Here is a 25,749-nt window from a genome sequence, read left to right as displayed (position 1 = left end):
TTCCATGGTGTGCGATGTGGTGCGAGAGCAGGAAGACGTTTCAAAAGTCAGAGTGAAAGATTCAATAGAACTGCATACAAAGAACAGAATAAAATATAATACGGTGCATAAAAGAATTCCATATATTGTGTGATGTATTGACGACGATGAACGCAGTAATCCATCCTTGTACGCCATCCCGCCGGATTCCCGTAAGTTATAATGAAAGAGCAGCCTTCTGTAGATTCTGTTAAGCTAGAAGTGCCTACAACATTGCTGCATTCACTCCTATAAATGAATTTTACAGCTCCTGTATTTATAACACGCTTATATGTGTCTGTATACATTCTCTTTGTGGCTATAACAGCTTCTGTATCATCAGACTGTACAACCACAAGGAAACAACAGAGAAGTGGGAGGAAAAATGTAAATATAAATTTTAGTATTTAACAAACTCTATTACAGTGATGGAATGGGCGGTGAATGTAGCACACTTGGGAGACCTAACTGAAAATTACAGATTATTATTAAAATGGGGCTTCAGTAGACAGAACGCTGGAATCATCAGACGTAGGATGGGAAGCAGTGACCAGATATTTTGAACTGAACATCGCCGTGAGTCAGCGGAACGAATCATGGGTTATGACAACAAATTTGAGTTACCTCCAAAGCTGTAATACTTAAAGCTAAGAGGAAATACGAATTAAATCTGGTTTCAGTTTCTCTAAACAATTTAAGTTCGGTACAATATTTTTGCATGATAAATGTTTATCGAGATACAATCGAGATTCGTATAGACATGTATGTACATATTCACGTGAAGTAGCCATTAATGTTGCCAGAATTTAACTAAATTTGGAATTATGTTCAGATATTTTAGTCAAGCTCATCACATTAAAGTCTAAGTAAATTTCCTACATCATGACTTACCTTCATGCATTGCTCTAGGACACAAAGCTCAGACGAATGCAGTAGCTTCACAACCATTCGCACACATAGGTAATTGTTATTTGCGAAGTTTTCTCAATTACCGTGTAGATAACAATCCCATGACATGAGAGCACATGTTTCAATAGCCCATCTACGGGTTAGCAATTAAACAAATTACAGCACAAAATGTGTCCTTCAAAGTGTGATCGTGGTTAGGTTTATTTCTTGTAGGTTATGTAACTTTATCGACATTTACATTCAAGTTTATTTATGAAAGTTAATATGGGACAAAATTGTCATTTATGAAAGATAACATGGAACAGAAGGTCGTTAATAAAACATGAAATGAAACAAACTGTGCGTTACTGCCTTGATATCGAAGATAAATGGCTTGTCGCTCAACAACAGAAATTAGTTTTTTTTTCTGCAACAATCGTAAATGTACAACTACGTTTACATGGATATAGCGACCAAACAACATAGAGCGAGAGCAGGAAGACATTTGAAACAGCAGCGCAAATATAAAACGAAATAAATCTTCCTTGAGTAGTGTCCATTATGTCCGTATATGCTTCGCGCATGCGCGTTCTTAGCGCCCCTAGTAGACTGAAAAAGAAATTACCGTGTCATATCATGTACTGCTCCACGTCAGCTTAGTAAAATAATTCAGACGATGTGTGAAGAGAAGTGTATGAATTTAACTACAGGCTTTGTATACGTAACATTGCCATATACAATTTCCCGTCTTCGCTAGGTTGTAATTATTTACCAAGAAATAATATTACATGTCGAATTAAAAGGCATGTTGTAATCGTATCTCCAGATAAACTTAACGCGTATCTTTCCATTTTGCATTGGTTTATTATTATTATTTATTATTGACTGCAAATTGGTTTTTACCCGGTGGCAGTGGCATTGGTTATGACAATCATACCGAATGCAGAATTTATGCAGAAATTATTACTTCTTTCAAATTCAACTAAAAAGAGGTTCCAAATAGTATTATAATAATAAATCAAGCAGGATAAGACGGGCAGAACATGCAGCATATACAGAAGAGATTATAAATGGGAGATCACTTGCGAGACGACGCACAAACTGGAGGGTAACATTAAAAATGATGTGTGGAGGGGATTCAGGTGGCTCAGGAGAGTTATTAGTGCTGGAAAATTTAGTGAACGTTGGACTTTCACTACAGCTAGGCGACTATTAACTTCTGAAGGAAGGCTGTACTGGACATTTCACACGCATTAGGGATAACGATGCTCTGCTGGGTATTGGCGCCATGTGAACTAGCCGGTGAATGCTAACGTTTCGTAAAACCCCTGAAGATGAAGACAGTACGCTTCTCCGAAACATCAGTATCTACTGACCAGTCCACACGGCGCCAGAACCCACCAAGTAACAAAATCAATATTGTCACCGCCGTGATAACCTCAAATCTTGCATGAAGGACTTCTTGTAGCGCGTCCCTGGATACGCAAGGACTCGAAGATGGCGGTCGTCCTATTTATCTGTTGTTTACAACTGTTGAACAGCCCAAACGTCACGGTTAGAGTTCCGTAACTCTGTCAGTGCGATAACTGCGCATGAGCCGTGTCTGTGGGTGACTAATGCCAGACATCCTCCTCTTTTCCAGGATCGCGCTAAGCCTGGCGACAAGAAGTTCCAGGACGCCGTCAAAGATGATCAGAAACACCGGGCACTGATAAAGCATCAAATCAACAAGAAACCATTGCAAAAAGGTGAAGAGGTCAAACTAATTAGACCCCCAGGTATGAGCGCTTCTAGGAAACGAGGTATTAATAAACCGCTGCGGCATGAATTGACTCATGAGAGACACGCAATAAGATGTTTGATATCGGGCCACTTCGTTCCTTGTGCCAACAAGACCTGAGCTAATTGGCTTTATAGTCTATTAGTATATTTGTCTATACACATACATTTGTGTTCTATGTAATGGGCAGTTCTCTGTAGCATAAAAGATTTAATTTTCGTTATATTGCATGAATTACGTGAACATGCTTACTACTAATTACGTGACGCACTTTGGGAACGTTTGCTATTGACTGAGTATCAACGAAATATATCAATGTGGGAGAACAGAGCAATATTTTCGTATTCATAATTCTTTATTTCTAAAGCATTCGTCTAGTATAAGAGGAATGGCTGTGAACTGAATTTGTTTATAAACAAACACTTGAGGAAAATGTTACTACAGGATAGTAACTTTCGACTGAAGCTATTTCTGGCTTGCTTAAATCTGCAAAATATTAATTTCACTCGCATTCTGTAGAGGCACCTTTAAACATTGTTTTAAAATATCCAGAAGTGCTGTAAACGTGCATGAATGTCTAATATTACATTGCTTTTGCACATTTAGATGCTAGAAATGTATATAAGGGAGACTACAAGAAGTTCCAGGACGCCGTCAAAGATGATCAGAAACACCGGGCACTGATCAAGCATCAAATGAACAAGAAACCATTGCAAGAAGGTAAAGAGGTCAAACTAATTAGACCCCCAGGTATGAGCGCTTCTAGGAAACGAGGTATTAATAAACCGCTGCGGCATGAATTGACTCATGAGAGACACGCAATAAGATGTTTGATATCGGGCCACTTCGTTCCTTGTGCCAACAAGACCTGAGCTAATTGGCTTTATAGTCTATTAGTATATTTGTCTATACACATACATTTGTGTTCTATGTAATGGGCAGTTCTCTGTAGCATAAAAGATTTAATTTTCGTTATATTGCATGAATTACGTGAACATGCTTACTACTAATTACGTGACGCACTTTGGGAACGTTTGCTATTGACTGAGTATCAACGAAATATATCAATGTGGGAGAACAGAGCAATATTTTCGTATTCATAATTCTTTATTTCTAAAGCATTCGTCTAGTATAAGAGGAATGGCTGTGAACTGAATTTGTTTATAAACAAACACTTGAGGAAAATGTTACTACAGGATAGTAACTTTCGACTGAAGCTATTTCTGGCTTGCTTAAATCTGCAAAATATTAATTTCACTCGCATTCTGTAGAGGCACCTTTAAACATTGTTTTAAAATATCCAGAAGTGCTGTAAACGTGCATGAATGTCTAATATTACATTGCTTTTGCACATTTAGATGCTAGAAATGTATATAAGGGAGACTACAAGAAGTTCCAGGACGCCGTCAAAGATGATCAGAAACACCGGGCACTGATCAAGCATCAAATGAACAAGAAACCATTGCAAGAAGGTAAAGAGGTCAAACTAATTAGACCCCCAGGTATGAGCGCTTCTAGGAAACGAGGTATTAATAAACCGCTGCGGCATGAATTGACTCATGAGAGACACGCAATAAGATGTTTGATATCGGGCCACTTCGTTCCTTGTGCCAACAAGACCTGAGCTAATTGGCTTTATAGTCTATTAGTATATTTGTCTATACACATACATTTGTGTTCTATGTAATGGGCAGTTCTCTGTAGCATAAAATATTTAATTTTCGTTATATTGCATGAATTACGTGAACATGCTTACTACTAATTACGTGACGCACTTTGGGAACGTTTGCTATTGACTGAGTATCAACGAAATATATCAGTGTGGGAGAACAGAGCAATATTTTCGTATTCATCATTCTTTATTTCTAAAGCATTCGTCTATTATAAGAGGAATGGCTGTGAACTGAATTTGTTTATAAACAAACACTTGAGGAAAATGTTACTACAGGATAGTAACTTTCGACTGAAGCTATTTCTGGCTTGCTTAAATCTGCAAAATATTAATTTCACTCGCATTCTGTAGAGGCACCTTTAAACATTGTTTTAAAATATCCAGAAGTGCTGTAAACGTGCATGAATGTCTAATATTACATTGCTTTTGCACATTTAGATGCTAGAAATGTATATAAGGGAGACTACAAGAAGTTCCAGGACGCCGTCAAAGATGATCAGAAACACCGGGCACTGATCAAGCATCAATTGAACAAGAAACCATTGCAAGAAAGTGAAGAGGTCAAACTAATTAGACCCTCAGGTATGAGCGCTTCTAGAAAACGAGGTATTAATAAACCGCTGAGGCATGATTTAACTCATGAGAGACACGCAATAAGATGTTTGATCAATTGAACAAAAATTTTCTTGGATATTATCCATCGTCTAGTAAATATAAAACGTAAAACGACGTTTCGGAGATGGGACTCTATCTCCGTCTTCAGGTTCCTACATAGTTGGGCCCACTAGATAGAGCTAATCCCTATCTCCGGAGATAGACAAATTTTTATTCAATTGGCTCTTCACCATCTTCAAGAAGTTTTAGATTTGATAAGATGTTTGATATCGGGCCACTTCGTTCCTTGTGCCATTAAGACCTTTGCGAATGGTAGAGATCACGAGCTAATTGGCTTTATGGTCTATTAGTATATTTGTCTATACACATAAATTTGTGTTCTATGTAATAGGCAGTTCTCTGTGGCATAAAAGATTTAATTTTCGTAATATTGCATGAATTACGTGAACATGCTTACCTCTAATTACGTGACGCACTTTGGGAACGTTTGCTATTGACTGAGTATCAACGAAATATGTCAGTGTGGGAGAACAGAGCAATATTTTCATATTCATCATTTTTTATTTCTAAATCATTCGTCTGTTATAAGAGGAATGACCGTGAACTGAATTTGTTTATAAACAAATACTTGAGGAAAATGTTTGTTCCTAAGAACAACGAATTAAGAAGGCAAAAAAACATAAATCTTGTCTGGTTATGAAGATCTCTTGGTATACTGGGGGGATTGAAAGGTAGGTTAGGTTAGTTTAGGTTATGTTACACCTGACCGGGCATGTAATTAGGACGTAAGACCGAGGTGGACGTCAGATAATAGAATAAATACGGATTTTAGGAAAATATTTATGTGAGCCTGTAACATGAATGCAACTGGTTCAAGATGGTTTCCTAAGGACGGCGTCACTACTAACGGTGTTCAATCTTCGGGCTGCAGGCTACTACAGGAGAGTTACTTTCAACTGAAGCTATATCTAGCTCTCTTAAAACTGCAAAAAGTACATTTTCACTCGCATTCTGTAGAGGCACCTTTGAACATTATTATAAAGTATCTAGAAGTACTGTAAACGTGGATGAATGTCTAATATTACATTGCTTTTGCGCATTTAGATGCTAGAAATGTATATAAGGGAGACTACAAGAAGTTCCAGGACGCCGTCAAAGATGATCAGAAACACCGGGCACTAATCAAGCATCAAATGAACAAGAAACCATTGCAAAAAGGTGAAGAGGTCAAACTAATTAGACCCCCAGGTATGAGCGCTTCTAGGAAACGAGGTATTAATAAACCGCTGAGGCATGAATTGACTCATGAGAGACACGCAATAAGATGTTTGATATCGGGCCACTTCGTTCCTTGTGCCAACAAGACCTGAGCTAATTGGCTTTATAGTCTATTAGTATATTTGTCTATACACATAAGTTTGTGTTCTATGTAATGGGCAGTTCTCTGTAGCATAAAAGATTTAATTTTAGTTATATTGCATAAATTACGTGAACATGCTTACTACTAATTACGTGACGCACTTTAGGAACGTTTGATATTGACTCAGTATCAACGAAATATGTCAGTGTGGGAGAACAGAGCAACATTTTCATATTCATCATTTTTTATTTCTAAAGCATTCGTCTATTATATATATATATATATATATATATATATATATTATATATCTATGAACTGAATTTGTTTATAAACAAACGCTTGAGGGAAATGTTACTACAGGACAGTAACTTTCGACTATAACTATCCTTCCTCACTACTTTTACCTTCTCTGTTCTTGCAGAAAGAGATAGTTATAACAAGGATCACCTCATGGTTGACGTGGTAATTTTTATGTACATCAATAAATACAGGAACAACAGATTTAAGAAACCGAACAATTTTATTTTGAAATTAAAGAAAATCTTATACACTATTTACCTAACTGGTACAAAAGTTTGGTTTACTGGCTGAAAGCCCGCTGTCGACTATATCCACTCGAGTAATGCCATGTGTTTTGACCTGCATACCAGATCCCTTGCTGGCGAGGGAACCACCACATATGGCTTGCTAGCGGGGGGGGGGGGCCCTTCACCCATGATCTTCTGGCCAGTTCAAATTTCAAGTCAAACAGTTACAGGGGTTCTGGATTGGTATACGACTGAAGCTATTTCAGGCTTGCTTAAAACTGCAAAAATTTCATTTTCACTCGCATTCTCTAGAGGCACCTTTGAACATTATTATAAAGTATCTAGAAGTACTGTAAACGTGGATGAATGTCTAATATTACATTGCTTTTGCGCATTTAGATGCTAGAAATGTATGTAAGGGAGACTACAAGAAGTTCCAGGACGCCGTCAAAGATGATCAGAAACATCGGGCACTGATCAAGCATCAAATGAACAAGAAACCATTGCAAGAAGGTGAAGAGGTCAAACTAATTAGACCCCCAGGTATGAGCGCTTCTAGGAAACGAGGTATTAATAAACCGCTGCGGCATGAATTGACTCATGAGAGACAGGCAATAAGATGTTTGATATCGGGCCACTTCGTTCCTTGTGCCAAAAAGACTTTTGCGAATGGTAGAGATCATGATCTAATTGGCTTTAAAGTCTATTCTCTTTTTATAAAGTAATTTGTGCTGTATACATTGAGCATTAAACTTCTCTGGTTACGTGGGTGCCTGTAATTTTTGCATAATGAAAGCACGTGGGTTAAAACGGGCTCGGCACTAAATTAGCATGTAGAGGCAAGGAAAGCACAGAGAATGTTTGTGAGAATTCCTGTGGTAAATAGCCACTTGGAAGACAAATGATAACATTAAGATGTGTTTTAGGGTCATACGTTATAAGCCTGTGTGGATTGGTAGTGACTGAGGATGGATTCTTTACGCAAGAGCTGTTATTAGGGACGTAGGCTACCGCCGGATTTTTAGTTGTAAATCAGGGAATTTATAGATCGTTTCATATTGTAAAAAAATATTTTTTCAGATTTTTGTTGAGTTACCTTCAGTGCTTTAAAGCAGTGGCAATCAACCTGAGGTACGCGTACTCCCGGGGGTTCACGGAGACATCTTAGGGGTACGTGAAATTTAAAAAAAAAATTATTTTATGATAAACCCTCATTAATCAGTAATGTAATTTATTTAACTTATTATAGATGTAGATTATATACTATGTATATGTTGAATTAAACACCAACAACTTTGGGGGTACAAGGTTGAAGAGAAATTATATCTCGGGGTATGCGAACAAAAAAGATTGAATACCACTGCTTTAAAGTATCTAGCAGTCTTATATATTTCATACATAATTTTTATTCCATTGCTCTTGGTACAATTGAATGCTTGATCGTGAGCGCTGTAAAGGGATGTTTAATTTGACAACTTCAGCGTAGCCCTTATCAGGAAGCTAGTAGTTGCTCAGCCAGCAGTGAAATATCCTGTGTTTCATAAAACTCGATCATTCATAGTCGTGTTCACCAAATCTAAATGCAGTCCCTGTCCTGCACCACACAACTCTCCTTCCTTAAGATCTGTATAATAATATCTTCCGCATCTACGCGTATGAGTCCATTTATCCCCTCAGGATTCCCAAAGAAAAACTTTAAATGCATTTCTTATAGTCCCATCTGTGCTACATGCTCCACACTCCTCATCCTATTTGATTTTGTAAGCCTAATATTAATTATTGAAAGTAATTATGAAGCTCCTCATTACGCAGTTTTCTCCAGTTCCAACGGCTTCATCCCTATCAGCTCCAAATATTTTCCCACGCACCCTGTTCTCAAACACCTCAATCTGTGTTCTTCTCTTTCTGAGAGAGACCAAGTTTCGCACCCACAGAACACAAATGTTCGTATGTTTCAGTAATTAGGTTTTCAGATAACAAACAGAGAGACAAAGAAGTTTCTGATTACAGTTAAACAAACCACGTGGAGATCCTATAGACTTTGATTTCATAGATCGGGATCGATACCACCATTTGAGGCGGTGTTCCTCCCTGATCAAAATGGACAATCCGTTCAGTGGCGAATTACGTCGTTTACTGCATAAATTGCTACATTCACTCATGAAGAACAAAGACAGGCCAATTAGATCATGTCTGTAACTGTGATGCTTTGTTACAGTCCGACTTTCTGGGCCTCACCTTCCGAAATTACGGGACTTCAAGCCGCTCATGCGTCTGGGAAAAGGAAGTGAGTACAAATTCTGCTAACTCTCGGCAAAAATGTTATGCATTTTTCTGTCTATAACCAACTAACTTACTCAGACTTAGAGGTTTAATTGGTGTAGACCCAAACGGTATTCAGTTGAAAAGAATTCTTTGTATCTGAATGTTAACTGAACCGCGTCCGCCTGAAGCCTGTTAACAATGAATTGTGTAGTGACAAAGTCGCTTATTAACGAAATCCTGAATAGAGTTCGTGTGACTTTGACACATAACCTCCAAAGAGGTTTCAAGTACAATTTGAGTTATAATTATGAATGAAATGTCGCAGAGTTAAGTGGGATTACGTCCTGTTCGTGTCACGCTCTAGAGCCGTTAATAGCAGCCTCAGAAAATTACGTGCTCTAATCAATTCGAACGTCAAATGCCATCACCTGTGGCGTGTGCTTCAACTGCCTCTTGAATACTGGGCCCACACGAAACGTGTATTGACAACTTTCTTTTAGAAGATGGCTGCCTTCTGGTTTGTTGCGCCGTGTAGTTTACCGACGTTTCAGAGGTATTTGCTCCCTCCATCATCAGGACAACAAACGAGACGACAGCAATCTTCAGTCTCTCCGCATTCAAAATCTTAAATCCTAAAAATTCTCTTTTAGTTATCAATCTCTGATAGTACAAACAATTCTAACCTTTGTTGAGGTAAAGTTTACAAATATTAGGGCCCTTTGTTAAGCAGATAGCAGCATGTAATATAACTGTGCACTGTAACACTGACGTCGAAATTTATTGAGCGACTGGTTTCAGTAATGTTGGAAGTGCCTTCCTGATCTTATGTCCAGTTCTAAATATATTTACATTTAATAACTGTATAATTTTATAGCGTTTGGAGAAGTTTACCTTGCTCAGAAGAACGGCGGTGTAGACAGCGGGGCACTATACGCCATGAAGATGATAAATATCTCCCGGAGCATGGGTGAAAGAAATGGTCCTCAAAAGTTTAGAACAGAATATGCTGTGCATGAAAGAGTTACGAACGTCCCGTTCCTAGTGGGACTCCACTACACCTTCCAGAGAGAATCAAATCTGTGGCTCGCAGTGGGTAAGTATGTTAGTAAGTAATCTTCCACGATATCTGAGAAACGAAGTAGAGAACAAAATTGCGGTGGTCGGTCAGTGCAACGGGAGAGGAGAGTTGCCGGAACAGAGCACATTGACAGTACTTTAATTGTTATGCATTGCTTGCACGAAGTGCATGGCGAGAACGAATTATGGATTAGTCATGTCTGTACTTCAGTCTATCTGTCAAGTTGATTCCACTCGAGAACCACCGGACAGATTGAGAAATTTTTTTATATAGATGCTGTGCCATTCTGCACGACCTCAAGATCGCACTTTTGAATATCCCACAAGCGGTGATAACAAAATTACAAATGAGGAAGGTCGTGAGGTGGACACTGAGTTGATGCCATCTCTTGCCAAAAGTGGGAACTATCAAAGTCCTAATTTGTTAAAGATGGTTGCTATGTTTAACATTGGCGGCCATTTCTATGAGTTCTTTGAATGTTTGTCATGGATACTATGATAATCGTGGTTCCTCTTGATGTAAGTGAAAAACAGCTGGTGTTCTGGGGTCAACTTCTTTTCTTACGTTGTTCTGTGATCTAGCAAAAGCAACTGACTAAGTAAATCATGAAGTCTTATTGTTTAAATTACATTTGAGCAGTATTCAAGGACAAACTGGAAACTGATTCAGCAAGCATTATTGCGAATAGCATTTACCAACTTTATTAATTTTTTTATGTAAACTTAGGAATAGATTTTTCACAGTATTCAATTTATTCTTATGAGAGAACCGAATTACTCAATGTATAGGAATCATCAAACTTTTATTAAGAAATATGGCACTAGTGACATCAATGAATATGATTGGTTCTGATAAGGTTTTAATTGTTCACGGAAGGTCCTTTATGTACGTTTTGAAAAGTGAAGTCCATGAAATTTAGAATTCCATGTGTCATTGCTCACCATTTGGAGTAGGAAGTTCAAGGTACAGTAGATGGTTTCCGTCTCACTTCTACTTTATTGCTTGTAAGATTTGATGTAGGCATTGGATGTAATGGAGAATGTACAGAACAGTCATCAAATAAAAATTCCTCGGCCTACAGAATAATAACAACCTACACTGGAAGAATAATATTGATTAAATGAGTCATATTAAGTAGGGCATGTTATATCATTGGACAAATGTTTCATATTATCACCATTTACACACTGCAATCAATGTAATTCACATTGATTCGCTCTATATTGAAGCATACAATCATTTTTGGAGATGATCCGTCTAACTACAAAACAATTTTCTTATAAAAGAAAATCTTTAGAATCATGGCCAGTCACAAAAACCAAGAAATTCGTCTAGAAGTCCATTTAAGGCTAGAAATGTTACCTCATCCTTGTGAATAAACATTCTGTTAAATTACCTAAAGGTTTCTCAGACAAATTGAAAAACAATCGATATTAACACAAGTTATAAAAACCATCTTCATAGACCAACTGCCAACCTAAACGTGCACAAATAATAATACACGTATTACCTGAATTTAATGGATTTATATCATAATCACTAACATTGGCATACCTACTCTATATCATTGGATTTAGTAAAACATATTTATGTTCAATAACATTTATTATTTGAGAAACGTAATTGGTGGTTAGCGCGCTCGCCAGTGGACCGAAGGTTCGCGGGTTCAATCCCGGCCGAGATCGATTAATTTTTAAGGGTGATAAAAATCCGTAGCACAACTTCCTTCGGAGGGAAAGTAAAGCCGGCGGTCCCATGTCGTAGATTTATGGCATGTAAAAGAACCTTACGAGCATGATACGAGATGTCTCGTGAGCAAAATTCAGCGGTCATTTCTCACCTAATTCTCTCCTGATTTACTGTTTAACTGATAGATGACTCTGGCAGTCAAATCAGGAGTAAATAGAATTCGTGCAGAGTCAGTGAGCTAGTCATTCACTATTCTTAAATGCACGCCTTAAAGACTGTAAAACGTACGGAATGAGGCCCTATGCTGCACTTAGGAGTTACAGGAAATATCTATCTATCTAATTGATATTTTAAATCATATTATCGATAGGACTTGCATTTTTATCCATTCCACTTTCTTTGGTCAATCTGATTTACTGTTGGATCCGTGAAAAGTAATTACAAAATGGTAATTTTATTCACCGTCTTTACACAAGCTTATAGATTTTTGTTAAAATCACATAAAATTATAACATTTCTTCATTTGATATTGTTACATTTTAAAATGACTCTTCATTTGATATTGTTACATTTTAAAATGAAGAAATGTTATAATTTTATGTGATTTTAACAAAAATCTATAAGCTTGTGTAAAGACGGTGAATAAAATTATTATATTGAAGAACACAAGCAAGACGCAATTAAGATATAAATTATACAAAATGGTGTCTAAACAGCTATTTGACTCGACTTCGAAAGAGATGTACCGACCTGCGCAGGCGCAGAGCCGTTCTTATGTGCAATATCGAAGCATCTGTTAGCACTTAGTTCGCCATTACTTTGCTAACTTTGTAATATTTCGTCTCATTCTGATTTTATTAGTCTGGGGGGAAAAATCCGTTGCTTCTTTGTGAACATTCTTTCAGTTTTCAGCCTTCTGCAGAGCGCCATTTTCAAGCAACACTGATGTCAAATCGAATATGCAACGCACTGATCTTCATTGACCTGTAGTAGCAGTAACAGTCCTTACTCTAATGAGGATTCATTATTATTGTTCCAGACTATTATCCAGGCGGCGATTTACGGGATCTGTTAAACTGGAAGAGAAAACTTACAGAGAGCACAACTAGACTCTACCTCGCTGAGATAGTCTTGGCCGTAGACCACCTGCATAAGGTAGGCACTCAAACTATCCCAATATAGTTATTTCCAACAAATTCCATAATATGTCTGTGTAAACCCAAGTACGTAAATTGTGCAGCCACAGAAATTTTCCATTTAATTCAGTACTTCATTTCTTCACTATAAGTAAAATCATTTTAATTTCTGTAAAATATGTCTAAAGTAATGACAAAGGATAATTGCATCTGTGTATCTGTGCGCTTTCTCTCCCTCGCTCTAACGCTGACGAAATTAAAACTCTGCGCAGGATGAGAGTACAGGGCTTCTCCCCGTGCTACCGCCGCTCCATCTGGGGCCTTTATATGAAAGATCTGATTGCAAATGGCAGCCGACAGCCAGGGAACTTAGATGGTTGTATTCGTTAAACATAATTAATAATTCCTTACGAGGTGTCTCAGAAATTCTTCCTGGGTGAGACAGCAGATTTTCTGTTCAGACGGCCACTCTTACCCACGCACAAAGTGAGTTATTGTCCGATTAAGGGAATTGAGATAAATCCAATAATTGACACTTTTGCTTTCCCTTTCGAAAGGCAACCGGGCACCGTGGTCGGGCGGTTAACTCTCCTGCAGCGTACGACAGCTTAGCTAGAGCGAGCGACACGTGACAGGAGAGCAAAATAGGGGAACCACATCTCAGTGCCACAGTAACAACGCCACATGTCCCAGTTCTTAAAACCCAATGCTTAAGGAGCTTGTTAATTTTTTCTTTTAGATTGGAGTAATCCATCGGGACCTTAAACCAGAAAATATACTGATCGACTCTGAAGGTCATATAGCGGTCACGGACTACGGACTGTGCAAAGAATTTCCACCCGACGCAAAGGTACATTTAATATCGACTTTGAATTTTGTTCAGTTTACTTACTTGATGTTTTTTGTATGTGGACCGCTGTCTGTCTGGCAGTGCCCTTCATTTGAGGAAAATCCAGGCACAAGAGAGGCCTCGTGTGCCTGAAATTAGACCACACATTTTCAGGCGTTTTCTTTTGTACCAACATTTCATTGAAAGTAAATCTCAATCACGTTCAATCAGGTTCTTAGAGTCTGACGGGGTGAACCGAGAAGTTCAGAACTCTAATAATTATAGTTTTTTAGGAGTTTCATAAACAGTTGCTATTCTTCAATTCAGAAACCATTAACATACTTTGGGGGAAGAATTTCAGTCACAAGTGTTAAAAAATGGCAATACTGGAATGTCAAGGGGATAAAACAAGGGGCAATGTCAGATATTATATTACGAGAAAATATGTAGTTTGTACAGCTCCACACTTATTGTTAGGGCAGTCAAGTTAAGGGCCAGATGTGTAAGGAGAGAAGTAAAGTTACAAAATATACGTGGGGAAAACCTATTGGAAAGTGTGAACTTGGAAAATCAAGAAGAAGAGGGTAATACAGCATTAAGAGATGGATGACAGAAGTAATTTGTGAAGAATGGGGATAATGCATCTGGCTCAGAGCTGTGTCCAGTGGTCGTCATTGTTATTGGCCATGCCCAAAGTTTTGTTTGTGTTTGCTGGAGAGATAATTTCTAGTTGCCTCGTGTCTCAAATTCCTGTAAAAGTTAAATAAAATCTTGCTTTCATCAACAGATTAAACGTGCTTATTCAGTGTGCGGCACAAGTGACTACATGGCTCCAGAGATGATTCAGGGCAAAGGTTACAGCATGGTAAGTATCTTATACCATTACAGTATAATGAAAATGATTTCTTTGTTTTAGACTAGTATAAAGAAGCGTCAAATTATGAAAATCAGTGGGTTTCGAGCCACAATTAGTAACTCCATGGAGTTCATAATGACACATGTGTAGGCAGAACCATTAAACTGAAATTGATTCACGTGCGCGATGACTGATACACATTTGTCAGAAATGGTAACCGCAGTCACTACATAACTTATCCTCCCAGCAAGTTCTAGCAAATTGGTGGCACTTATATAGCATTTTTGATGTAACCCAAAATTATAAATCAAGGACAGTAAAGCCAGGCTAACGATGTGGCCAATGTTAGACCAACCCCTAATATTATAGTTCTCTGTAAACTTGCTATTTCAGACAATCACCACGTCCTTGTGGAAAAGTAAAGACTTGTTCAAACAGCATGTCATTGGGACTGTGTTCTTCCAAAATAGGAATGAAGAATTCCCTTAGCATGTCTAGATACACATTGTTAGTCACAGTCTGGAAAAGGCCAAAAATATTATGTTTGTATAAAGTACTTGCTCAAATATAGACAGTCTCTTGTATGGTAATTGGATTCATGTTGCCCCCCCCAATTCTTAGCTAATGTCAGTTAAATTTTCCTGACAAATGAAAACATTGTTGGTCGAAAATTTTTTGTCGACTTCAAATCTTTAAAGAATGTCACACCAAAATTTATAGCAAACTACTTTTTCCTCAAACAGTTACATAATGCAAAAGTCAGTTCTTATATATTTTTTTTAAATTTCAGGCAATACCACACATTTATATGTAGTGTTGAGTGTTGTTATGTGTGAGGTATTTAGTTGTCAGCTACCACACCAGGTGGATTTGCGTGGCCTGCAAACGAAACTCTTATGAGTTGTATCCACATGAGTCCCACTGACTATTGGTCTCTCGGGGATCCTTCCTTTACGATTGTAGCAAGTCTGATCAAAGAATTGATATCACTTCTACATCGACACTTTTATTCCACATTCTCTTCCAAACTTTGTAGAAAATCTCCTTTGTACTGAAACCGGAAACATGTACTCCAGAAGCTACGGAAACCAACCAACCAACCAAAAAGCTAACTGAGGGCGGAGGCCTGCGCAAGCGCAAGACATCGTCCCTACCTAGGTGACACCATTCCTGCGCTCAAGGCGCATTGCTGGAAATGGTAAACGGTCTTAATATAAAAAACGGAAATTTTGCTGACGCTAACTGGGTTACGCCGTGGCTGGAGCCTCGACCATTCAAACTGGGATCTGTTGCTGCTGATGGGAGGTTATCCCGTCAGGCAAGTTGTCCAAAGGAATTTGGTTGGTTGGATCTCTGGGGTTTGAACCCAGAGAGGGAGGGGCCGTTTCGGCTGAAGGCCTCTGCGGCATGGGGGGTAGATCACTTCAGCTGATGGCCTCCATGATCGGGGGGGGGGGTGGCGGGCCGTGCCCCTATTAAGTTATACCCTGGCATTCGCTTTACAACTGAGGAAAAGCACGGAAAACCTCAGTCAGGGTAGCCGAGTAGTCTAACCACTCGTTGTGCCGACTTGGCCGTCTTTTGGGGACGGCCTCGGCTGGCCTGCTGAACATCGGTCGCCCTCGGTTGCCCTTGGGCGACCTCTGGCAGCCCTCGTTCGGCACAAGTGCCTCCCGAGTTGCCGAACTAAGGGGTTCCCCACACCAGCTAACCTCGAGTCAAATCTCTCGGTCAGTGCTCTGGTGTGGTCGGCAAAGAACGGGACCCCCAGACCCTCATGTATTTGCCTGTTACTAACGTACCAGGGCGCGTTAGTAACAATGCGAAGACACTTGGATTGCAGAACTTGCAGCTTCCGGACGTGGCTGCGGGCGGCTGACCTCCAGATTGGGCATGCGTAATCCATCATGGGACGGATGAGCTGCTTATAGAGCAGCACACCGTTCCTGATGGACAGGCCACTTCTCCTATTGATGACACGCATTCATTGTCTTTTACCTAAGACGCCATTTTAAGAACTGTGAGTGTTGCACTTCAGACATAAAGATTTGGAATTTCAATCTGAATGAATTAAATCTGATCATGTAACCCACTGAAATTCATGTAGTTTTCTGCCTGTTGATTCATGAGCATTATTATAGTATGATGGAAAACAATTTATGTGTGCACACTGCATATGAAGAGCTGGTGAACTAAAATGAGGATAAATATTTGCAGTAACTTGTTACAAATAAGTGTCAATGAACTCACACAAATTCAGAACGTATAACGCAAACATAGAGGAATCGCAGGCTCCTTTTCAAAACTGAACCCTGGAGAAAATGCTTCCATTAGCTTTACCATGTCTGTCTGCCAACATGCAATAGTTTGAGAACTTTTAGAATTTGAGAATTTTGAGAATTTTGAGAATTTGAGAATTTTGAGAATTTGTTAAATATCTTGACTCAGATACTGATGTCTCTTAATGTCACATGAAGCAATAGTTTTTTTTAGTGTTCTGTCTGACGACACGTCCTTATGAACCGAATCCCTCCACCCCCTTCAGGTTGTCAGGAACCTGTTCATATACGTTCTTGGTAGATGATCCAGAAGTGGTTTGCCATTGCCTTCTTCTGTGTGAGTGGAGTAATTGCTGGAATGCCACGGAGAAACCGGGGAAGCCCCCGGAGGAAACCTCCGTGATGCCTAGACCACTGCCTTGCCCAAGACAAGTTATAAATCTGATCACCACCGTGAATTGAACCCGGGACCCCAGGATTACAAGCCTAGCGTTCTGACCGCTAGACCACCGTGGTGGCTGAAGCAATAGTATGACTATATAATGTAAATTGTAAACAACAGTTAATAAAATTATTTTTAAGGTTCTTAATGAGCCTAGGAATCAAACTGACACCTACGAGGAATAGGTAAATGAAGACAGAGTACTAATCACACATAGGAATAATTACATATAAACCGGGAGCCAAAACATGGACAATACAATTCATACAAGAATGTTTATATTTCTGGTGACCCTCTTAAGTGTGATAGTGTGAAGATTTTAAAATGACTGACTGCAGCTGTTTCCTCCATATTTAATTGTTGCAGGAAGTGGACTGGTGGAGCGTAGGGGTCATCGCATACGAAATGATGGCTGGGTTCAGACCCTTTGTTACTGCACGCGACGAAAGCAAGACGAAACTCAGACAGTAAGTGTGTAGCATTTGGAAAGAGATCCACATATGTGCTCCTTTTCATCATAATTTTGCTTTTCATAATGTCGTATCAAATTTGGTTTATGGCTAACAAATGACTATCCATTTTAATGGCAGTATGGCACGTGCACAAATTTGAATCCTGCATAGAATATATCTTAGGCAAACAAACAATATATAAGCACAGCCATGATTACAGTCACTACAACAGAGGTGTTTGGCAGGATGCCAACTTAATGCGAGAGACAGGGAAGAAAATGATTCCAAAAGATAAGAAATGCTTCATAACCATCTACATTCGTTCCTGTATAACCTATTTCAGAGGTGTGCAGGCAAATTAGATATTATATAGGCCAATTATAACAAGTTGTGAAAGTGTATTCCATAATGATATACACATAATATCCTCACACATTCTTTGCAACGAGCATTTAGAGGTATTAAAACCACCACTAATTTTTAAGGGTGATAAAAATCCGTATCACAACTTCCTTTGGAGGAGAAATGAAGGTGGCGGTTTCATGTCGCAGATTTACTGAATATAAAAGAACCTTAGAAGCATGAGTGAGATGTTTCATAAGCAAAATTAAGTGGCCATTTCTCACCCACGTCTCTAGTGATTCACTGCTGGATGGCTCTGGCAGTCAAATCATGATTGAGTAGAAATTGTGCAGTGTCAGTGGGTTGGTCACTCAAACACTAGGAAACCTCCGAAAAGGAGGCGGTAAAAACACTCAGTTGGGTTGTAGAACCAAGAAACAACAACAACAACGAATCCACCACCTACCTTAGGCACCACATTTTTCTCATCCATCATTTTTCTATCACTGCTCATAGGATATTAGAGTATTATATTGAGGTCATGGAGAATGGACAACCTCCAAAATAAATTTCATCCAATTCCGTCCAGTGGGTTGAGTAGCGTTGACTGGACACACGTGATAAGCCCATTATGCATTCTCCATTTGCAGTTCGAGCAAAGAACGCATAACAGTGAGTGGCATTATACAGATTGATTTTGAATGTATGTTTTAATGGCAAAATGAAAAATGAATCTATCTTTTACAGAAAAATTGTGCAACAGACGCCAGCGATCCCTAAGAATTTCACATCCATAGGGTCACGTTTTGTCAGAGGCCTTTTGGAGAAAATGCCATTAAAGCGGTTAACATCAGGGAAGACCATCAAGCAGGACATCATGCAGCATCAGTTCTTCAATGTGAGTTCTTTCCCATGTCTGTTATCACAGAATACTAGGCTGTATGTACATGTTTCACTTTTAAACTCTGCCTTGTACACTAAGAGACTGCCCCAAAACGGCAACGAGTACACAATTTTAGACCCTTCAAGCTATTTCTAGATGAATTCATTCTTTCAAAACTTGAGTAAGTGAAAAGTTTGATTTTAATTCCCAGAGAGCAACTCGTGTGTAATAAATGTCATAGGCCAAAGAGTCTGAGGACAGTAAAAGGTTAGGATGAGAGTGCATTATGTACTGTGACATGAAACCTTAAAGGCGTGATGAGGTTTTGTCAAACGTCCCACCCAGCAAATGAAGTATTGTTGAATAACTTAAAGCACAGACTAACATTTATAGCCAAACAGATAACACCATTTCAAAATTCTTGTACTTTCTGCACAACTGAAGGATCTTTCAAACTGGGGTGTTCTGATTTCTTGCCACAAACGGCTTTATCGTCCACATGAGTAAAGCTTGATCTTCTTATTCAACAGGGTATCAACTGGGATAAAGTTGCTAGCAAAAAGCTATGGATGCCGTATGTTCCACAGTGTAACAGCAGCAAAGATATTCATCCTGTCCAGAATCTGAAAATAGAGCTTCTAGCTCATACAACTGGTTGCAAGAGAGCTGAGGTCAGTACCAATAGTACTCTGCCCCTCGTCTTATTATGTGGTGCATAGGAACAAGTATTATTTTTGGCACTTAAGTTACCTTTAGATCAGACGTTGGAAGCTGAGTTCTACATGGCCTTGAAGGTGTTATAGCAATTAAGAACGTCGAGGTGGTCCTTTGCCAATATTTGAGCATAATATTCATACAGCCACTTTCATGTGGGTTTATAGGAATAAATGGCAGTATCTGTCATAATAATGGTTGTCAGGGTAAAATGCAGACAAAAAAATTGACAGTGGAACCACGGTTTCGGAGAATCTGACGTAAATACGTCTTTGTATTTAAATTATCATTATCGGACTCTTTTAGCTTCAATGTCATCCATCTTGTTATCTTAACATAGCATGACGCAACACACAAACGCAGCTGGATCTTACAAATCTTAGTAACTAACGCTGTTTTTGCCGAATGACCCTTCTGTATAGACGTATTTACGTCAATAACAAGATGACGGCTGTCAATATATATCCTGGAATTTTTTAAAGTAACCTAACCTAAAATAATGCACTTGCTTATTATCACTGACCAAAATAACTTTCTGAACGTGTCCATAATCAAATAAGAAGACTGTGGAAAAATAAACATAAAGTTCAGTACAAATAAAAAAAGAAGTAATTCGCATCGTAGCAACGACAAGTTTTCACGCTGGGAAAATATCCTTTGTGAGTTCGAGCACGTTCCATTTTCAGAATTTCCTCTTGGAGTACAAAAATAATTGCAAACGCTCAGATTACTTCCTATAAGTCTCTATAATAAAGCCATAGATGTAGGGAATTTCAGTTTGTCTGAACATAATTGTGACATAATGCATATATCATAAAATTGCTACATGACAGATTTAGTAAGACTAAATATTCAGATGCCTCGTCACTAGCTTAGCAAGACATTTACAAGCTGACCTCAGGACACTTATTCATCTGTATTGATTAATGTTATCTGCCACATAATTGAAAACAAACATCTTCATTGCTATTTCTCAATTCTTTGAGCATGTACTTGAGACATATATGTATATTACTTCATTCTCACAGGGATCTTCAGATTCACGAAAGTCATTATTAACCACCGATCACCAGCCTTTCTTTCGGATGGGAGGTGGGGTGTATAGATTAGATTTATCTCTCTCAGGACAGTGTCCAGTGGCTGACTTGTGAACACAATTAAGAGCCTTCCGGTTCCATAAATAATTTATTAGGTTAGCAACAATTAGTCAGTGAGCTGGTCACTCACTACTAATAAATGGACGCTTCAAAGACCATGAAACCTCCAAAAGGAGGCGGCAATGACTCGCTACTGGGCAAAACTATTAATAGAATAGAGCAACTATTAGTTTCTCAGAAAAAGTCTGTTCCCTACAGTCTGTTATATTATCCTAATTAGAAACAAGATAAATCCGTAAATTACAAGAGACTTAAATGAAGAAATTCATTGATGCCACATGAACAAAATAAACATTTACAAATTTACCTCTTCCAAGCGCTTGAAAGAAGACTGGCATAAGAGAATGTAAAAGGTTGTGTAAAACTGCATCCCACAAATTTTTAAGGCACTGAACATTCCATCTGTGTGTGGAACAGATTCAAGAAAGATAGGCTTCATATACATGTTTTATGTTAGCAGATCCCATGAGTATTTAGGTTTATTTATGCAGCTGATCAGGAATGTCAAATCTAAGATTGAGGTACAGGGGAACAGAGATCACTTACAAAAGGTATGAGTACATAGCGGCACCTCACTGATAGTCTTTTCCCTTAAGAATATGCACATTTGAGGTGATTCATTCCTTCTACCAAGGAATTGTTTTAAGAAAATCTACTGAAAAACCAAGTTGAATATTTGCATAAACATTGAACTCCACGGAACAGATTCTATTCAAGAAGCTGACAGCATACTCCACTAGTTAGATGATTGGCAGTATGTAACTTTTTTAAACAAGAATTGTTAGCATCCTGTCAAATTCCCAGCTACCCTCCACATCTCCTCCCGCTCCAGAGGAAGCACCAGGCGGTGGAGACGAGTGATTGCAGTAACACACGGCTTAATAGACTGGTGTTGATTATGCGGATCACATTGATCTAACTCAGGGGTAGGTTCACTGATGTACTTTAACATAAGGCATTTTCTACCTTCAGATTCTAATACAATACAGATACATTTTTAGTTTTTATGGGCGTAGTCTGAGTTCAACCACGAAGATATATTCTTATCACCACGTTCCAACGAAACATTTTTGTATCTTATAAATACCAAATGAAATAAGTTCCTCTGCAAATTAATTTACTTACATGTGACTGTAATCTTTATCGCAGGCATGCTTATATGTAGCACCATCCCTGATTCCAAGCAATGAATAAGGAACAGGAACTTCAAAGGAGTGCCCAAACGAAGTAAGTGATATTATTTTAAGTTGTGACACTTTATTAGAGGTCACGTCTTACAGGCAGATGTGTTGAAAATTAACAAAATTAATGACCATTCCTTTTAGTTTTATTATGGAACAGACTGGTAAAGCTACAGCCGTGTCATAACTTGATTGTCACAATAATATAAACGAATACAGACAAATATGTGACATAAATTTGAAATTAACAGGTTAAGAAAACAACCCATCTCAGACAGTTTGGACACAACTGAATTATCACCGGAAGCATTAATTCGTCGATGTGAAGTGATGTACGTTCGACAAAATGTCAGTGAAGGTTATAGCATATAGTTATGGCATTTCAGCACGTGGGAATCATGGTGGATGAAGCGGCTCTCGGATGTGTCCTTATCAGAGATTTTTAGTTCTCCAATGTCAACATCATTGCACTGCTGCTTCGCATTTGCTCATGTATCATCTGGTTCGTTCCTTTCTGACCTGACTGCGTTCTCTTTGAATCTTACCACTTTATTGCCCATCACAGAGAAACAAAATAGTCCTCAGGGTCAAGAGGAGCGGTAGCTCAGTCAATGTAGGGTCTGATTATGTAATGGGCAAAATGAGTGAGGTTATTGAAAATGCACGAGAAGAATGATTATTTGTGAAAATTACTATACAGCCTATTTAATTTAAACATTTTAATTACCTCAATTAGTTTCAAAATTACATTATATTCAATGATAATACAGTAATTCTGCAGCATATCAGAGTACAGACAGCCTACAGGATAAGTGACATATTCTAAAAACTTGATGTTCAGTAGCTAATGAGGTTCATTATTTTCAGGATGAAATTCTGAATGAGCAACTTGTAGTCACAGCAAAGTAATGGCGTGACAGAACGGAAAATTGCTGGTGGTGACTAGCATGGTCACTGGTTTTCAATTGGAAGTAAACAAGCCCACAGGAAGAATGAGACCAACGCATACCATGACACAGAGGGAAGTGGACCTCTACATTCAGCACAAAAGCATTTGCTGGGAGTTGGTCAGAATCGTGTCCGTTATTGAGTGGGAGCATCTGTGTCTCCAAAGATTCGAAGAAATTGGGCAAAAGTAATGGGAGAATGTATGTCGGATTGTGGAAAAACTAGTATAAATTTATTACGAGCAAGAAGGTAAAATCGAAGTCGCTATTGAACGCATTATAATTGAAGATAATGGAGTGAACAGTGATGAATCGAGTTATATGTCAGAAAGCGATGGTCTGTGAGGAGTGGAAGAATTAGAAGAGGACCAACAGTTGTGAAGAATATAAAATTATCTAATACTCTCTGCAGTGTTAATTTTCTAGTGATGTGTAGTGTAGTGAAATCGACTTTCCTGTGTTACATACCGTGGTAATATTTTATTTGGAGTGTGCTGTACGCGAACTCCTGCCATCCGTTCCTGGAAACTTCTGTTAAGTAAACAGATCCGAGGTTTCAATTCACAAAACGCAGGGGCAGAAAATGCTGGAACCAAGTATAACTTCCGAATGAAGGCTATGTTCCATGTAGAGCGTTACATGGGAGTTCTCTAGCGGATACTCGTGTATACAAGAACTCAAAAATGGCGGGCGTTCACTTTTTCTGTCGTACATAACCTCACATAAAGGCCTCTTAACAAATAAGTCGTTGGTATACTGAGTTTATATAATCTTTCAGAATAATAATTACTTTCTCACACAGGAAAAGATATTTTATTATTTGATCTGGAAGAAGATAGAAAAAAAGCAATGATTTAATAAATCTGCTATATATTTCATCCATTTTTTCTATTTACAGTTTATACAAAATAATGTTATGAAACAGATCAAAACTGCAGTTTTGTCATCACTTAATTGTCATAATAATATACAGCAATAAAGCGAATTTGATATTGACAGGGGAAAACCAAAAACCTCTCAGAAGAATCGATCACAGGGCTACTTTGTCTACCACAAATTACACATGTCCACCATTCATAAAGTCATTAATTCCCTTTCTGTATTATTATAAAACTTAAGTAATGACACACCTGGAAATATAACAGTTTCATAATAATATTTTTGGTAGAGCCTGATATGACAAAAATGGTCAACATATGTGTGTTTATCATCATTTTATGTTTCAAGCATGAATAATAAAATATATTTTACTGTATGAAATTAAAATAAACTTCATTAATCAATAGTTTTTTAATTTGGAATATGTATATTCGAAAGACACATCTGATAAATTAATGCGACCAAAATATTATATCAAATACTGAGCTTGAATACATCTGAGAAGTTTCTCTTCTACATGGTCATTATGTCTCAGTTGTGAGACTAGATATCGGCATGCAAAAGTAAGTGATTAAATTAATATATATTGCAACTTGTTATTGATTATAAGATAAAAAGATTGTTATGTGGAAACATGGTGATGAAAGTCTTCATTATAGAATGCAGACCAGTCTAATAAAAATTAAAAATCTCTTTGTTAAGAAAAGTTACAGAGGGTCAAATTTTTAACCACCTTAGCAGCCTACTATCAGCTTAATGAAAAGACCGCTCAGTGGAGTTCAATATTTTATGCACATCTTCAACAATAATATTCATCTGATTTCCTTAAAATTCTGTATACGCACATTTGTGTGTTTAGAATATGACAAAACAAATTAACTAGAAAGTTCAGACTTACATAAGACAAACACAAATTTTATGCTCTGTCCTAAATAAGATTGCTTTGAAAATTTTGGGAAACCTTAAATAAGTTCTTCAGATGAATAAAACACATATAACCATTGGACAATATTCGTACTGTCAATATATTTTATCATATAAAATTCCATTACATTATGTCATAAAGGTGAGATGATGGACAGACAGAAACATTTTTCACATGAGTTCATTATTGTAATTTTATTTATGAAATTCTTGAAAGGGTTTTTTTGTTTTCTTGTCATCATCATCGTCAAGGATTAGGCACTAATGCCTATTCAGGCTTCAAATTGATCTTTCCATGTTCTTCGTGGTCGACCTCGATCTCTTTTCCGGCTAGGTTTGTAACTGAATGCAACATTAGGTAGTCTTTCCTCAGGCATCCGTTCAACATGTTCTTTACATTCTCCAATTTTGTCGATTACATTAAAAATATTAAATTGTTTCCTAATGTCTTCATTTCTTATTCTATCTATTAAGAGATTAATTTAGTTTGCAGGAAAGCGTTTGCTGATAAAACTTCATTATGTGTAGTTCTACTAGGAAATAAAAGTTTGATTGTTTCATAATGTTACTTTCCTGAATTCTGCTGTTTGATATGAAACATTTTGAGTTGTATAAACCTTTCTATATTTTGTTCATACATATATAACAGTAATATTCATACATATAACTGCATTAAAGTCATTAGAAGTTTTCTAGATTACTTCTTCCGTGTAATTCATAACCATTAATATGTCGTCTGATAAAATTAATTAAGCTCTAATCTTTTAGAATGAGAATGCCTTCAGTTGTCAAATCGTTGGCATCTCACAAAAATCCAGCTATCTTATAATAAGTTT

General features: G+C 37.9%; 1 protein-coding gene across 8 annotated transcripts; it reads left to right on the top strand.

The window, feature by feature from the left end:
* LOC110829098 (RAC family serine/threonine-protein kinase homolog) lies at positions 1 to 24,286 on the top strand. 8 transcript variants are annotated; one of them, XR_015537045.1, is made up of 18 exons: positions 1 to 191; positions 2,549 to 2,684; positions 3,293 to 3,436; positions 4,045 to 4,188; positions 4,797 to 4,940; positions 6,078 to 6,221; positions 7,260 to 7,403; positions 9,079 to 9,147; positions 10,000 to 10,218; positions 12,932 to 13,047; positions 13,768 to 13,878; positions 14,645 to 14,722; positions 17,801 to 17,901; positions 18,976 to 19,126; positions 19,642 to 19,782; positions 22,132 to 22,209; positions 22,415 to 22,511; positions 23,031 to 23,935. XR_015537045.1 is itself a non-coding variant. In XM_087355700.1 (17 exons), exons 1-16 carry the CDS (start codon positions 147 to 149, stop codon positions 22,174 to 22,176), a joined length of 1,902 nt encoding a protein of 633 aa, XP_087211826.1. In that variant the 5' UTR covers positions 1 to 146; the 3' UTR covers positions 22,177 to 22,209; positions 23,031 to 23,934. The 8 variants fall into 8 exon arrangements, 6 of the variants coding, with proteins under 6 accessions (XP_087211826.1, XP_087211824.1, XP_087211825.1 ...); XR_015537046.1 differs by having other exon boundaries at positions 22,415 to 22,495; positions 23,031 to 23,934; XM_087355700.1 differs by lacking the exon at positions 22,415 to 22,511 and having other exon boundaries at positions 6,078 to 6,191; positions 23,031 to 23,934.
* The last annotated feature ends 1,463 nt before the right edge of the window (positions 24,287 to 25,749 follow it).

This window comes from Zootermopsis nevadensis, unplaced genomic scaffold (genome assembly GCF_977971745.1).
Source record: "Zootermopsis nevadensis isolate Lab colony 2312 unplaced genomic scaffold, Znev_1.0 Znev_ptg000025l, whole genome shotgun sequence".
NCBI lineage: Eukaryota > Metazoa > Arthropoda > Insecta > Blattodea > Termopsidae > Zootermopsis > Zootermopsis nevadensis.
The sequence above is the reverse complement of the archived record's forward strand: the minus strand, read 5'-3'. Positions and strand labels throughout refer to the sequence as shown.

What these genes read in the sequence shown, in the direction of transcription:
- LOC110829098 (XM_087355697.1), top strand. Translation starts at nt 147, where the DNA reads ATGAACGCAGTAATCCATCCTTGTACGCCATCCCGCCGGATTCCC. An exon ending in AATTTCCACCCGACGCAAAG is followed by an intron (nt 13,879 to 14,644) that starts GTACATTTAATA and finishes TTTCATCAACAG; the next exon opens with ATTAAACGTGCTTATTCAGT. An exon ending in AGGGCAAAGGTTACAGCATG is followed by an intron (nt 14,723 to 17,800) that starts GTAAGTATCTTA and finishes TAATTGTTGCAG; the next exon opens with GAAGTGGACTGGTGGAGCGT.